This window comes from Drosophila yakuba, chromosome 3R (assembly GCF_016746365.2).
Source record: "Drosophila yakuba strain Tai18E2 chromosome 3R, Prin_Dyak_Tai18E2_2.1, whole genome shotgun sequence".
NCBI lineage: Eukaryota > Metazoa > Arthropoda > Insecta > Diptera > Drosophilidae > Drosophila > Drosophila yakuba.
The window spans coordinates 11,347,316-11,364,187 of NC_052530.2; the positions used below are offsets into that span (position 1 = coordinate 11,347,316).

The window sequence follows — 16,872 nt, forward strand, 5'->3', positions numbered from 1 at the left end:
GCTCCAAATAAATAGTAGTGCGTTTTATATCATACATATTTTCCATAAGGTGGACTTATTTTTATTGGTTTTTTTCTTCAAATTTCTATTGAATCGATATCGATAAATATACATGTGCATAAGTCATACTTTAGAAAACATATTTTATTTAAAAGTTTAATAATTAAAACATAGGCTTCCTAATACCTAATTGGCCGTTTTGTTGGTTACAATGGTTGTTTGGGAATTTCATATTTTTACTACACGTTAGGTCAAGCTAGACCGTCATGACCCGCGCCAATCTCGTTGAATAATGTTTCGTACAAATTGTTCAAATTCGAAAAAATTTTAAACAATAGATAATCCGAAATGGGAATGGTATGGTTAAATATGACAAGTCGAAACTCAAAAAAACTAAAGTTAATTAAGAAATGAATTTGAAGCTTATACACATAGGAAAGACTTCCAATCGCTTATACAAATCCAAAATTTTTGGATTTAATGGCCATCAGCATTTTACTGCGTAAAATAGATTTGCTGGAGTACAAAGGAATATACAGCCGAGATATACAAGTATTCGCAGTTGGTAGATGAGAGTCATCTGCAGGTCTTATGGTGACAGATGGCAATGGTTGGAATCCCTCCTCCGAAGCTGGCAGCGCCGGAGATCCGGTCCAGAAGTACACCTGCAAGAATGGCGTTTATTATGGATGTTTAAAGCTGATTGGACCATCTAACTTACCAAGTCCTGGCGTTCCATAATATTCATTTTCTCCACAATGCTCCAAAACCATTTCTTAAATTTTAAAAGTTTGTCAGGACCCTCGCTAGATTCGTCGTTAAAGGTAGTGTACGAAATGAGTGTTGAAACATTAATATCACCAACACCGTTCAGCAGCAGACGCAAGTCCTCAGCGGTTAAGCTATTCATGCTGTTATCGGGCAAAACGTCGAAAACTCCGTCTTTTAGTGCCTGTAAATAATAGAACATTTTTTGGAATAGGCGATAATTTTTTAGTCAATATTTCCACATACCTCAAGCGCCTTTTCTTGGGATTTGATTAGTCTATATTCTGTATAGCGTCTGACGTACTCGAATATATTACTCGATGTGACCGCGACATCGCGCCCTCCTGGAATAAGCTCTCTGTTACCACAGCCCTCCTCCTTCATCAAATCAATACTGAAATGGCAGGTTAGGTTATTTTACGCCTATATTATAAAAAAAGATGGAATACTTACACAAAGCATAGCTCCATACGATTTATGGTTTCGTCGCCTTCTTTTGTTTGGGCATTTTGAATAATTTGCCTAAAAGATTCGTACAATGCTGGATCGAAAAATGCCAAGTCGTGGAACTTAATTTTACGCCCAAGAATGTATTTTAAGACATGTCTTTGTAGGAACAGTGGAAGCAATTCGTTTTGCAGTAGACAAAGTCCAATAAGTCTGGAAAAAGGAAAGAAGCGTTAGAGCATTGAATCGAATAATGAAACAATAAGCTTACCTTCCAATATTTCTAAATGCATTAATGCGTTCGAATGATGCAAAGCCTTGGCGTGGTGTGTAAAAACCCCGCTTTCCCGGAGAGTAAAACAATGGCTCATTATCATCATCGACGGGTTCCACCAGCACGACAGATGGTGATTTTTTTGGTTGACTACTTTGTGCACTGGTCTCAGATTTCAGTTTGAATGTGATAATTTCTATCGCTTCATTCACTTTTTGACGTAGTGTCTCATCTGAGGAAATTACGGACAGCAGCTGAGGGGTGGGTATCTCCAGCAGCATTCCTGTTATCTTCGGTGCATGCGTTTGGTTTATCGAATGGATCTATATTTGTTGACCAAGTTGGACTGTTAATACTTTGAACTTCAATCGAATTCCCTTCCCTTACCTTAGGGTAAAGACGTTCTCCAATTTGTTGTAGGTGAACGGACAAGTGATCATTCAGGCTTTCCGGCATAGCATTATCTAAATTAGCAATTTAAAAAATTTGTTAATATAATACGCAGAAAAAGTAAGATATATTATATAGATTACCTGAGCTATTTACTGGAGTATAAGGTCTGGCATCTAAATTCAGTGCCTTCCTCTCACGGGCCGAACGCCACAATATTTTGCTGCTGGTGCCACGCCTCTGCAGAGTCGACTGATCACGACCAGACCCTGACACGGTTCTGCTACGCAGGATGCTCGAAAACGGCACTCCATACTTGCTGTGACTGGTGCCCACCTGAACGGACTCCAAGTTAGGGATCTTGGCACTGGCCAGCAATGCTTCTGCGATCGATGTGTAAAAACTGCGGGCTACACCCGATCCCTCGCCCGGCTCGTCTTTGAATGTCACCTTAACTCTGTTGAATGTGATGGGCGGCTGAGTGCGCCGGTTTTGGTTACCAAACTGTGTATTCAGTTCCTTGAACGTTTGAACAATCAAGCTTTCACGATTGCGTTCCAACTTGCAAAGCACCAAATCACGTTGCTGTCCGTTGCGCAATTTTTCCATGTGACGACGGAAACGCATCTCCTTCACCGGGAAACCGCGCAATTCCGGCAGCACAGACCCGTGCTCCATTCCGACGTCGTCCATAAAAACGCGACCGAATAAATCCAGAGTTAGCTTCCAGCGGCTAAGTAATATGTTCCACGACGGCAATTCCGAGAAATTACTTTGATAAAACAGAGAACCACGAACAGGAAAACTTAACGGGTGGTGTGTTGTTGACTTTTGATGATGTGTATCACATTTGGCTTGTTCTGCGGTCGATAAATTTGAGGCCGAGAAATTGTTTATGTCGGAATCAATTGTCTTTAAACAGGATCCTCCTGCAAGAACTATGACGCTTCGGGCGGCAGTCGCTGGCGACACTGAGGCTTTATTTGGAGCAATTATAACTTCTGGCCGTGTGGCCATTAATGCTTCAGTCGATTTACTTGTACTCGGAAGACTGTCATCAGTTTCCATTAACACGACTTTTTCGTATTTGCTTTGATTGCCTGTGAATCGAAAATTTAATGTTTGTAAATTTTTCACCGTATATACTTTACTCACCATCAGCCTCTTTGTGGGATTTGAAATCATCCGAGCCCTGCTTCTTCTTTAATTGTACGTAAATATTAGAGTCTGTTGAGCCCTCAGCCTTATTAGTTACATTTCCATCACCCGTCTTACTAGTATCCATGTTGATTATTACCTCCATAGACTGTTTGGGCGGGACTGTTTCATAAACATGCTCGTTCCTTTTTAAGGAATTCGAGAATCCCAGTCTTGTTGGAGTATAATCAAAAATGCTGCCACCATTATTGGGGGCACTGTTGTTGGCATTTGTGGTCACGAGAAGCGGTAGGTTCGCGAAGAGTTCCTGACGCTTAGAATTTGGTTGCAGCAAGTGCGGCTTATCAGCGAGCGGCATGGCCATATCCAGTGGCAAATCAAAGCCTTCTGGCGCTGAGCAGCCCAAGCTTAAAGTCGATTCAGACCGCGCAAAGAATGCATGTCGGCGTGTGCCCTGGCTTCCTGAAGGCGTGTTGCTAGTTGACGTCTGAACATCGGCGTTAAACTCTTCCAGATTAGTCAACTCGTCGTCCGTATCATAGGCCTCAACCATGGGTGACAAATTGTTTATACGCCCAGAAATGGTATCTTGCTTATCATAGAAGCCCGAATCATTGCGCATATAGTAAACGAAGGCATCGAGAACATAGGCAATGTGGCGCAAGGCTGTTATATCCAACACTGGTAAGGCGTCTCTGTGCTCAGATGTGTGGGACCGCATCAGGGATAAGCAGTAGGTGAAGAAGTCTCGGCGAGAATTTGATCCTTTGAAAATAAAACTTAATACAAATTGTAAAGCAAGTACAATGTCTTACTTACCCATTATATTAACACCACTAACGGATGAGGATGTGGCAGGAGCCGGAGTTTGGCTACTCGAAGCCTGGGCACTTAGGTTGAGCGGATGCAGCGGATGGTTGGGATCCGTGTAATTGGTCAAGTAAGCTCCGAACTTAAGCTGTGCTTCGGTACCGTCCATTACCGTGAACATCCAATCCCAAGTAGCCTTCAAGCGCTTTTCGACAAATGCCTGTAAAAGTAAAATTATAATTGCAATTATGTATATTTAGTATGCAGTGCGAAATTAATACTTACTTGGACTGCAATTGCTTCATCGCTCTGAATTTTTAATGATGTTTCTATGTCATTTACTATGTTATAGGATAGAATGCTTATCAGCTCGGATATCTGTCTTATTGTGATTCCGAAAGCCCGTGCCAAATTGCTGGCCGTTGTCGCCATGGTGTGTGGCTCAATCGATGGAGTAGTGACTGTAGTGCTGGCCGGCACAGTGGAGCGACGCAGAGCCATGGGGTCAATAAAAACCATATTAGACCCGGTGGGCACCCTCACTGATGAGCGGGCAGTGTCACGACTTCGTATGGCCCATTGCATAGTTTGAGGAGCCAAATCGCTGCGGGCATTCGAGTTGGTAGTGCGGCGTTCAAGTTGCTGGTCATTGAAATTGAACTCGTCGGAGTGATCGTCGGACTCGCCATCCTCCGAACCATCTTCTTCTTGGGCAGAAGAGTCTCCCGATTCATCCTCTAGGAAGAGCACACCAATGTCTGAAAAGAAAACACATGCAATACAGTAAAAAGAAAACCAAGTAGATTTCAAGAAACTAACCATTTTCTGATCCAACTGTTGCCCCTGTTTGCACGCTCCTCTGCACCTCTTGATTGCTTTGGTTGTCATCGGAGTCGGACTCAGTCTCAGCGTCATTGAAAGTAAAGTCATTATCGCTCTCGTCATCTTGCATGCCGTCCTCATTTCGTTGATTTTCTATTAACTCATCGTCTTGATTGTGGGAATTGGCTTCCCGGTTTATAACTTCTTCCGATTCGGAGGCGTCGCGTATAGCTGATTGTAATGTATATTTCAAGGTTTAGGCACAATTTCAGACAGCAATATACCGAAAATACTCACTTTCCATAGCAACTACATCGTAGTTTTGTTGAATATTAAAACTGGCGCTCTGATCGGTTCCAGCATCGTGTCCAAGTATTTGCTCGGAAGGCGACTCCACGTTAGAGGGTGCCAAAGGATCCACGCTGAACAAATCGTCGGAGTTCTAAAAGTATATGAAAATTATCATTAATCCAGTTAAATTATTATTGCTTGGTCGCAAATCCATAATCTTGATTTGAGCTTTCTCAAGTAATTCAAGAAAAGGCTGGTCATATTTACACGTACATCCAGATTCGATGATGACATCGTAAACGGAGCTGTGGGGCGCACAACGCCCAGTCGGACTGGAGCGATCAGAGCTTCGGAAACCTCACATAACTCCTCGATGGATATCTTGTGGAGCGTTTGGAACACTTTAACACAGCTTTGAACGTATTTGTTGCACGATGTGTGCGACTTTCGCTTTTCCGGGTTCGGCTGCTTTTCCAGATTGAAAATGACGAAAACACGTGCTACGGAACGAACGAAGCGACGCGCTACTTCTTCAGCCTCCTTGCAGCGATTCGCAACGATTGCGTTTTGCAATTCGCGCACCAGGGTGAGGAGCAAAGTGTCCAAATGGTCGCCGGTGCACTTCACGATCAGACTATGGGTAAATTTGTCGAGGAGCGTGGATCCATGCTGTGTCTGAATAAACATATTGAAGCCCTCCGAATTGGAGTTCTCCGATGCACTGCCTGCTGGATTCGGGACATCGCCTTTCTCTGCACCGCTCATGATCATTGAGCGCACGGCGTTCCAGTCGATCAGCAGTCTCTCTAAAGCTTTTCTAGCGAACTTCGGTGGCTCCAGATCATGGTCCGGCATATCACTATCAATTTCCGCTGCGGATGTCTTGCGATTTGATATCACTGTATTGTTTCCGGTCGCTCCGGTGGCTGCGGTGCCAACATTGCGAACCCTTACGTTGAATCGATACTGTCGCTGCTCCACAATTTGACGTCCAACCGTTTGAATAAGGAAAAGAAGGATAGATTCACCTTTGGAGTTAAACTTGGTGACCAAATCTGTGCAGGAGACTAGCTTGCAAAGCAGAGCGAAGCGCTTCGTGAGATTTCCAGCGATCAGAGCCTTACACTTGCATTTCTCCCAGCAATCACAGTACGCAGTCGGCGCCGTACGCTTCAACTTGCAGTCGTGTCCTTTGTGGCAGACTCTCGCGCACTCTGTGCAGCAGCACAGGGATCCAGTAAGGCCGCATGTCTTGCATTCGAAAATGTTCTGGTTAATGTGATCGGCTCCCGTCCATGTGAATGAGCAGGTGTCATTGTAACAGATGACGTGCAGTGGCGACTGATCCGCGGGCGAACCGGATGGGAATATCATTGCCTCCTTTAGCTGCGGATCCTGCTCGGACAGCATTAGAATCGTGTTCAGCAGTATGATTCCTGCCTCGTAGGCGCGACAGGAAACGGAGAGCATAAACGGCGTCTGACCCTGCGCATCCTTAGTGCTCAGCATATGGCAGAGGTAGGGACGAAGGGCCGGACTTACGCACATCTGCTGAAGGATTGTCAAAGCATGCTCCCGCCGCTGAGCCAGGTCGAAGGTGTAGTTGGGGGACCCCAACTTGATGTTGGAAAGCATGGAACTCTGGGAGGAGGACGGAATTATCTTCGAGATGTCATCTTCAATGCTGTCTGGGACATTCTGCGAAGAACTAGCGCTCAGATTGCTGGCCGCCGGTGCCTCAGCTGGCCAGGGGATGTACGCATGGTCCTCGTTGTTTGTAGCCATTGGCTGGCTGCCAGACTGTTCAGCTTGATCGCTATTTATTAGACGGTGCATCATGTCGCGCAAGTTGGTACGATTATCCCTGCTCGTCGCTGAAGCGGAGCCGGCAGCGGATGAACTCATTGTTGCAAAGCTGGAGTTTTCATTGCTTGAAGCCGCATTTGCTCCAAATGCGTTGCTGCTAACGTAAGCGCTTGTCGACACAGTTGGGATGGAGCGCGCCACGGAAAGACCCACTGCTAATGACTTCTTCTCGACTCCACCGCTGGGAGAGTCCGGTGGTGAATCCTTGTTTGAGGATGGGGCGCACATAATTACGCAAGCGTGGAATATGTTTCGGGCTCCATCACAACGTTCTTCTACGACAAGAGCCGTATCCGCCTGATCCTCCCTCTCCAAGCGGCTGAGAGCGGCAAAGCTATTCTTGACATCGCAACGCAAGATGTGCGGCATAAGCTTTTGGGTATCGAAGAGCAGAGCAGTCATGCACACCTTTGACTTTAAATTCACGCCCGAGAGCATTGTCGGCAGAGAGATGGTGGACATAGTAATGGACTTCACCGGAGGAAGGTCGAACCATTGCGGATCCTTGATCGAGCCAAGGCAATCCTTGGCCAAGGGATACAAGGCTCCGTTGCCATCCCGAAGCACAATGGTGCTGCTGTTTCCGCTGCAGTCGTTGTTGCAAGCCATCAATATGTTGCCGGGCGATGAGCCAATAAAAGATGCGCAATCCGTGGGAAATAGGCAATTTTGCTCCTGCTTGCTGTTATACAGGTTGTAGAGGCTGTAGTGGATTTTGCCGAGCACCTTTTTGATCACATGAATGCCGCGCGAGTCCACGGCCAGGGTGAGTAGCTGTGCGCCAGCTGCATCAGCACCAACGTTAATCTTTTTCGGCTGTTTTTGCAGCCAGTCTGGGCCACGGGTAGACATAGCAGTGCGAAATATCTGGACATCTTCGCGTCGCAGCAGCCGACACTGCTGCCAGTCGTCCTCCTTTCCCTCTTCCTTGGATGTGGAGGCTGTGTTGGATGAGGAACTTGATGCGGCAGCAGCAGCGGCAACGGCTGCTGCATTCATTGCTGGAAAACGAACGGCAACAAAGTCACCGTCGACCTTTAGCACCTTGCCCACTGGACCCACCTTGTCCTCGACAAACACCACGTCCTTCAATTCCCACAGCTCCTCATCCTTCCTTCCCTCCTGGGGGGCATTGGAGTCTTCTTTCGTAGTAGCTCGCTTAGTGCGCTTGTGGGATGTGACGCTGCCGGTGTCGCTGCATGTGCTGGATGCCGGTGACGGCGGAGGTGGCATGTCGATGCGATCAGTCGACTCCTTGCTGTTTGAAAAGGATTGTCCATTCTTACTGCTGCCAGTGCTGGGCATTGCCGTGGACTTTGGCAGATCTTTATCCGGGGTAATTCCATGGGCATTGAGATTAATGCCAGCTGCTTGCGATTTGTCCACGCCAGAGTTCGTGTTAATATTTATGATTTTCATGCGACACACATCGGTAAAGTTCCAGACTGAATTCAAGAGCTGTCCAACCTTTGGGACGCCATTGGAGCATGTAAATCCGATTGATCCAGATTGATAGATAGGACACTTTTTCATTATCACTTGAGCACCAACATTAATATCCGTGGCAACCACCTTAAAGGGCTTCTTGGTCTTTGTCCGGAATTTGTCCCATAAGTAGCGTCGTTGATCAAATGGCAGGACTCCCCACCAATATATGTTATTGCTATCGGTCTTAACAACCGTGTACAGCGAGCAGACGTATATCTTTGTTATGGGGTCCGATATAAACTCGTTAAACGCGCAGCAATTATGCTCCAGCTTGGCGCCGAGGTAACCTAGTTGCTCGTCCATCCAAGTGGCCACTCGATTGGTTTCAGTAACAACGGAACATCTGATGAAGTTGGCCGAAATAAGCTCCACTCTTTCAATTATGTTGAGGGAAACAGTTTTGGGATGATAGACGTTGTCAGTCTGCAATATAGGATAAATTCAATTAAAGAATGAGTACAGACTTCAATTAAAAGTTTAATAACTAATCAGGGATAATTTCCATAATTCCTTACCTCCGACTTATAAGGCTCTGCATCTGACCAGCGCCACTGGTATAAATCTCCACTCTCTGACAAGGCAATAAATTCAGAATACAGAGCGCCTATGGTCTTGAACCTTACGGAACTTTTCTCTGGCCATGGCTGCAATTCTTCAGATATCCAAATGGGGGATAGCATAGGGGATGGCTCCTTTTTCTTGGAATCTATGGTAAAATAGGTGTCAGTGCAGCAAGAAAATCATCGTTTTTGTTATCGACTTACCAGCGTCCTTCTCCCAGGTGTAGTCGTCTTTGCTTATCCAACGACGTGGTCCGTAGTACTGACGATCCCGCCAACGGCTAAAGGCTTCGCGGTCAGCATTTACTGATATTTGAGTTGGAAGTCCGCTGCTGGCAGTTAAGGCTGCGCCTGAAGTTGTTGAGCGGGTCGATTGGTTACTGTCTGCGGCATTTGCATTGGCATTACTGCGTTCACTACGAATGCGGTCAAACAGCAAACTATGAAAATGTAAAATAATAATACATTTCTGTTTTTGTTTTGTTTCAGGTTACTTACTTTCGAATGCTGGAGTAATTGCTAAATATCTCCTCCGAAAAAAGCCCATCTGAGGGATCTATGATGACGCTGTTGTTATCTCCACTAAAGCCATTATCCAGCAGGGAGATAAGGTCTTCTGGCACGTAGTTATCGGCACCTTCTTCGGTATCTTCCGCTTCTTCATCATCGCGCGAGAGCAAATTGTTCACAGCTAAGTTGACATCTAGGTTGGTGCGCTATTAAGGGTAGAGTATTTTATTAACGAATAAGACATTCTTGTATCGATGAACTTACCTGCAATTCTCTGATTATGAGATTTCTGCTCTTGCCCTGTAAAACCACCTCCGCTTGAGATATGAGCTCCTCGGGCACATATGTGGCCGGAACTGTGACTAAGGGTCGGCTCGATGTACTGCCTCCAATGATGACTCCTGTGCTGCGAGATCCGGAGCCCTGTCCGGTAGAACTGGAGCGACCTGTTGCGCGCAGCAGCCGTGCTCTGGACCGGGCCATCGGTCGGGATGAGGATGGGGCTTTCGAAGCACTGGCCGTTCCGCCGCCACCACTTGTGGAACTTTAAATAAACAGCATTAAATAAATATGAGAGTCTTTGTAACTGCTAAAGGTTTGCATTTTAGCTTACCATTTTGCGTCTGATTTGGTCAAGTCAAGTTTCTCCGAGTTTATAGAAAAGGACACGCGGAACGCCTTGCCATCCTCCAGCAAAACTCCAATGTGCGCTGGTCCAATGACCACTTCCCTCACTGGAATTTTCAACTGCTCGAATATGCGATGGCTGCCATAGCCAAATCGGTTCACCTTCTCCGACACTTCACGAATTCTAAAATGCGATGAAATGGATTTAGAATAAATCTTGTATATGGCCGGCAAGCAAGTCGATGCATGTTCTAAATCTCCTAATTGTAGGGTGCATTTGTTGGATGATTTCTGGCCTTGCCAGACTATTTATGATTGACAGCTGGAAAATTTGCAGCTTCTATGAAAAGTGTACATCATCATGGAATAACAAAAGAGCCGGTGTTTCGATTAGTCGGCGTTTAATGTTTATGGGTTATGGAAAACGCTCAACGTTTTGATGCCATGTGCTGGAAGACTGGCTTTCAGCAACATATATTGTGAAATAGGGAGCATGTGAAAGCATGTTGGTTACAATGTATATTTAGCCGGAAGCATAAACTTTTGCGAGCTTCTTTCGAGAAGCTTATAATATAAGCATTTCAATAGTTTGCTCAGAACAAATAGTTAAATATGAACAAATTAATCAGCATGTATGCACATGCACGCACACATGCTAACGTTCACATGTCCAACACATTTGCACATACACACATATGCGAATGGTAAGAAAATTAATTGTGGATGAAAAGTGGGAATCGCAAGTGCATTTCGCCAATTCTATGGCTAATGTTTACAGAATCGGGTGGACGGCACTAGATGAGGTAAATCCGCCAGTGTCTGTGCTCGCATTTTGCGTTAATGATCATGTACATATCTTCCTGCGTATACATATACCTGCGTACCTACATATTTTCACATAACAAATACATGCAGCCGTACGTACACAACCACACGGAATTCCGCGTTCACATGTGCGAAATTGCGAAGCGCCAGGATTATATTTACCTTTCAATAAACTGATCGTCCGAGCCCGGAAGCGGTTGCAAAACAAATTGCATGGAAACCATTTTAATTTTTCAACTATTCATGTACACAGTGTCCTCGTTGAATTTTCATGTCACAAAACGTTGATAGACTTTCAGAGTGACCGTAGGGGGTAGAGATGGCACAAAAAGCGATGACCGCCCGATAGTATCGATGGTTACCGGAAAATTTGACGGTATCGGTACATTCTGGGAACTAATCGATTAAAATTTGCAACAAATTGATAAGAAAACAAAAAATAGCTTTTATCTTATATTGGCAGAGACTACAATAAAAATTCTTTTAATTATCAAGCTTATATATTTAAAGCCTGGATTGAATGAAAACGTTTATTCTTATCGGTAGTTTTTATTTAAACAATTGCAATACAGTTATTGGACAGTTACCCACTGAAATATACCGAAATATACTAAATATGGTTTCAAAATGATAAGATGGTACATAACTTGGATACAATGCGACAACATTTTTAAAAGTTGAACAAGAGAGAACGCTGTAGTCGAGTTTCCCGATTATCTAATACCCGTTACTCATTACATACTTTTCAACGAATCTAGACTAACGGGTATAGTTTCCTTTTACTCTTCGAGTAATGGGTAAAGCTATCGTTTTTATCGCATAAAAACACACCCTTTAAACCTTTTGCTGATGAACTAGAAATAAAAGAGAGTTTCTGCAATTTGTTGTAGATATGAGAAATTTATTCTGGCCACTTAGTTTCATTAATGATCTAAAATGAAATGGAAATGTTTAGATAAGTCAACAGAAAAGCATATACATTTACTAAGGAGTTCCCAAATCTGAAGCTGCCAAGGGTCCAGTTTTTCATTAGATCTATTATCTGAAAGTAATTTTTTTAAGAGTAGCCTATTTGGCCTTAAAAACAGTTTCGGTATAGTTTCAAACCATGTAACCTTAAAACGCTTTCTCGCTGTAAAACCAAATTTGTATATTATATGTAATATATTAAAGTCGTTTTATATGTGGAGTTACTAAAGCAAATTTAAACGCATTAATTTTGCTTTAATAATTAAAGGTAGTTTTTTTTATTTATTTTATAGCATTAGTGTAATTTATTTTAAAATTATTTTTTAATTTCTATTAAGGAAATTATACAGAACCATGTGTATGTACAGATATAATTTCCGAATCCGAACCTTCTTACCAAACGTAGGTCACTCGACAATGCATCTAAATATTGATAGTTAATGATATATTTATCGATTGTGCTCATTGGCACTACTTTCGTACATATTAGTAGAGTATTCATCCATCGCCAAATGGCTGTTACTTTCGACCATACTCGAATCCATATTACTATATTCCTTAGAGGTCTTACTTAAACCATCACCACCGCAAAAAGGAAGACAACCGATTCTGCCTAAATCATTTGGATTATTGGAATCTAGGGGATTATCAGCCCCCGGGGGCAAACTAGTGCAATGTTGCGTACAATTGTCGCAGGGATTCTTATCAGTGGGCGCACCATTGCCGGATTGGCATGAATTTGGGGAGGAGGACGGTTCATATTTCCGGGGTCTCCCTCTCGACAAGTGCCGCCTTTTGACAAACTCATTATCGTCGACCATCCAAAACGAGCCAAAGTCATCTTCATAACGTACAAAGCACTTGTGCAAGGATAGGTTCGTACGAATCGCATTCTTTATGATTTGTTGGACAAAACAAGAGCCCCATCAAGAGTCAGAAACAGGAAATTGCATTATCGGGAAAGGAAGAAAGAGTTCATTGAGATATTATGGTTAGTTCATTTGTCTTCGGTCTTCTTATTTTCATTGCAGCATTTCGATCCTTTATCCATTATAAACGAATATCTGGTTTATCTTCACAAGCTAAATTCCCGCACGGACATACAGACCGATAAGCAGACGGACATCTTTTTTGGGATTTACCACTAAGTGATCACTGTTTACAATATGTGCTGTAAAAAGATCGTATAATGTCATATTATATCATTTCGACATAGGAGCATGCATTCAATGGCATATATTTACGAACAGAGCAAAATGGAAGGAGATTGGAGCAAAGTGAGTATTAAACTATTTGAGACCCACATACCCAATGTTCATGGCTACAAAATAGTTAGTGTCCGGCGAATTGGTAGCACCAGTTAGGTTGTTACCAATGCCAGCAGTGCGCTGCGGTCGTCTTTTGTAAAACTCAATCTCATCGACAGTCCAAACTGCTCCTTTCACATTCTCAACCCGCATAAAGCACTTATGAAGGGACAGATTGTGCCGGACTGCGTTCTAATGGTATACATTATCAGTTAGCATAGGACAAACATAATCAATTTGATAATCTTAGGATATATAAATAGAAAATGGAATAAAACAGGGGAATACCTGTATAGCTTACCTTGTCAGATGTATCTCAAGTACCTAAACTTGTATTAACATCCATTATAATCTAAAGTATTGGCAAAATATTGGAAAATGTGGAATAGGTAGTATACATACAGCAGACAAGCTAGTAACGCCAATCGGACAGACGAACATCAAACGGACGGACAAATTGTTATATTATATCAATGTAACATATAATATTGCATAAATATTTTAGTGTATATAAGTAATAGTGAAAAATAAGTTTGAGATAGGGCATATTACCTTCCACGTAGCTGCGTTGCGCCGGAAGTAGCAAAATGTGTTTTGGAACCAGTTGTATATTTCGTTGAGGGTTAGCTGCTTGTCAGGGGAGTCAATTATGGCCTTCAAACATATAAAAGAAAGTTTTTTAATATTAGAAAATCTCTTCGGTTAAAGTCGAGGGCCGCGACTGAGGAATTTGCAACACAAGCCATATATGGGTTTTCAAAATTACCTGTCTTATGAGGGAAGCATAAGTAAAAGGCGGTCGTACATCAGCATTCTTATAAAACTCTCTGTTTCGATGGATCTCTGAAAATTTAAATTCTTATTGTATGTCTTCCAGTAGCACAGGACGAGAAATCATCAAGATAATCAGTCTACATAGTTTACTTACCCTGTTGCACATCAAGCCCGGCTCTTTCAAGCATGTAGGGTAATCCTAAAGCCAATACAATTATTATTTATAGTGATATTTAATTCAAGAGTAGCCAACACTTACCGCCATTTATTGAAAATGTATTTTTGTCGTGGTTTCTCTTTTTGATCGAGCATAAGTTGGTGGAATTAACCATTGGAAGATTAAGAGGACTTGGCGAATTTGTTTGGCGGATGGGTCGACCTATGCTATTCACTGTAAGCGGACTCCGGCAAAACTTTCCTTCTCTTCCGGGTACGTCCTTATATTTATAAAATTTCATTATACTATTAGCTACTAGGTGTCACGTATAAGGGACTTACCTTCCTATCGATTTTGGTGGGTGATAAAAGTTGCTTGGACAAATACAAGTGGTGCATCATGGCCTGCAAGCGATCTCTTTCCTTTTGCAGATGGGATTCCAGCTGGGAGACAACTTGCATTTGAACCCGTGCCTGGGCGGTTGATCGATCGTCCAATCCATGTTCGGTATTCAGATGCCTAGCATTGGTATTACCATATTCAATATAATAATTTGTGTTTGTAATATTATTACACCTACTTGACAAAGGATGTGATGTCCTCCAAATCCATTTCGCAACCGGGCCAGCGGCATATGCCATGAGCAAATAGAGGATGATAGTACTTTCGCATGGCGAACTCATCGTGCATATAGCTGAAATCATTGTTGCACACCTCATTATCCTTCGACCTCAAGAACCTCTCTGCGTCGGAGAACATGAGCTTCTCTTGCTCGGAAATAAACTCGGGAACATTGTAGAAGCCCAGATCGGGAATGGGAGCCATCATATGCTGACCCTGCATGTGCATGTGGGGATTGGACTCATGCTGGGCCGTCGATGAGGATTCATCGATGCTCGAGGCCGGAGAACCACACTTAACTACATGTGAGGCAAAGGCGATCGAGTTATTCAGAAAGCCCGTCGATGGAAAACAGTTGTTCTTAACAGCATCTGAGCATATATCTGGAATGGAAATTTGGTGTCGCGACTTGACCGATATCTCCTTCTGAATTGAACCCTTGTAGTCCGATTCCTTGGCATCCTCAGAATACTCGTCGTCATGTATCCGATGCATGTTTTTAAGACTGAAATTTATGATCATCCCAAAGATGAGCATTGTATGCTTTGTATTGCAAAAACAATCGCATATATATGCAATTACACAGAAATAATCTCTTTTGGGTCTGAAGTTCCTTAAAAGTTATGCCATAGGTGTCATTTCTAAAATAATAATTTTTCTGGTATTTTTCTTACTATGGTATATCACTAGTCGACTTTCCTGCCAAACTTCGAATCTGAGACATATATACCGGTCAATTCGTGTCTCGATATAATTGAGTTTCTACTTTCCCTAAAATCGAGGAATGTTTACCAATCTGAACCATCTTAATTATTTGTAATACCTGTAAAACCAAATTTTAGTAACCCAACTAAAAATCCCCGTATCAAATGAATTAAGTGTAAATTAAATTAAACATTTCTTAAATGTTTGATTTAATTTTAAATAGAACAATAACGATGCGACGTCATCATGTTTTGCGTGTGTAGGTAATCTGTAAATATAAGGATTAGACTTGAAATGGAAAGCATTAATCATATTTATTTATGTTAAAAGTTAAAGATCTCAGACGAAATTTGCAAGGTATTCAGGAAACCAGACATAAATGTGATTGCTGAAGAAGCTACACATGGACAAACACACAAACGGATAGACAAACGGACGGACAAACGGACAGACAAACGGACGTACAAATAGACATACAAACGGACGGACAAGCAGACAAACAGACATACAAACGGACGGACAAGCGGAAAGACGGACAAAGAAACGGACAAACAGATAGGCGCATTTATGGAAGGATGAACTTGGATGGAGGTGTACAGGATTTTTTGTGAATCTTCCGATCTGTTTACTAAATTTCCTGTAATGAAACATTACATTTATGTCATTGCAAGGATCTGAAACAAGAATATATATAAATACATTTTATGTGTTTACAGAAATAGGCGTAAAATGTAAAAGAGATGTAAATTTTGCATCACATTCGTTGATCCTTAAAATTTCTATTAAGGGGTTGTGTAAAGGCATATTAATATATATTTGATAATGTGACTGTAGCGTTATTGTGTGTAAGTTCGAGGATTTGCATTGTCTGTATTCGTTGGGGGCATTGATTATTCAAAAGGGGTAGATGGGTAAAGAAAATATTCATATTTCATCTGTATACATATCATAAAATTTGTGTGTAAGTATTGTCTGAACAGGATTATATTGGTAAAAGTTTTTCTGCCTAGATTACTTAACAATATCTTAATTAACTTATTAGACTTGACTCCCGTTTTGGGAATACATACATGCACATACAATTTTGCAGACAAAAGAGAATGCAATTTTGCATGTGCATTTACAATTAAATAACATTCACTGAGGTTTCCAAAGAACGATATAATATTTAATAACTGTCGAAATATTTAATACAATTTTTCACATATATCTAAAATGAATTTAAACTTAGAGACTATCTTAAGAATAGTTTTTGCTGCTTCTCCTGGAAAAGTACGTCTTCGACTACAGAATTTGCGAAAAATATGTGTACACATTTTTGCGCATGCGTTTAGAAATGCATCTTAAGGCTCTATCACACAAAACGATTTTAAAAATTAAAAACTTTTAAAATTCTAAAACAATGAGCCTAATAAAAATGTAGCATTTTAAACGACATTTTCAACAGGGGTACATTCCAATAAAAATGTGTATGAGCCCCTTTATCAAATGTTGTAACAACGT

The 16,872-nt window shown here is 42.2% G+C and overlaps 2 protein-coding genes across 5 annotated transcripts; both read right to left on the bottom strand.

Annotated features, from left to right (window-relative positions):
- Positions 1–22: 22 nt before the first annotated feature.
- Positions 23–11,137, bottom strand: LOC6536411 (E3 ubiquitin-protein ligase hyd). The gene is made up of 19 exons (XM_002096957.3): positions 10,999–11,137; positions 9,998–10,195; positions 9,649–9,928; positions 9,373–9,590; positions 9,079–9,314; positions 8,830–9,020; positions 5,234–8,737; positions 4,967–5,111; positions 4,667–4,900; positions 4,133–4,605; positions 3,857–4,067; positions 3,035–3,802; positions 2,023–2,979; positions 1,877–1,953; positions 1,487–1,812; positions 1,222–1,428; positions 1,015–1,162; positions 722–952; positions 23–665 (listed from the first exon to the last, which is right to left on the bottom strand). Exons 1-19 carry the CDS (start codon positions 11,058–11,060, stop codon positions 453–455), a joined length of 8,679 nt encoding a protein of 2,892 aa, XP_002096993.1. The 5' UTR covers positions 11,061–11,137; the 3' UTR covers positions 23–452.
- LOC6536413 (forkhead box protein P1) lies at positions 11,060–16,655 on the bottom strand. 4 transcript variants are annotated; one of them, XM_039376639.1, is made up of 7 exons: positions 14,624–16,655; positions 14,385–14,562; positions 14,146–14,323; positions 14,041–14,085; positions 13,879–13,970; positions 13,665–13,766; positions 11,060–11,232 (listed from the first exon to the last, which is right to left on the bottom strand). In XM_039376639.1, exons 1-7 carry the CDS (start codon positions 15,199–15,201, stop codon positions 11,074–11,076), a joined length of 1,332 nt encoding a protein of 443 aa, XP_039232573.1. In that variant the 5' UTR covers positions 15,202–16,655; the 3' UTR covers positions 11,060–11,073. The 4 variants fall into 4 exon arrangements, with proteins under 4 accessions (XP_039232573.1, XP_015047739.1, XP_039232572.1 ...); XM_015192253.3 differs by lacking the exon at positions 11,060–11,232 and adding an exon at positions 11,717–12,698 and having other exon boundaries at positions 13,879–13,955; positions 14,624–16,653; XM_039376638.2 differs by lacking the exon at positions 11,060–11,232 and adding an exon at positions 12,678–13,304.
- Positions 16,656–16,872: the final 217 nt, after the last annotated feature.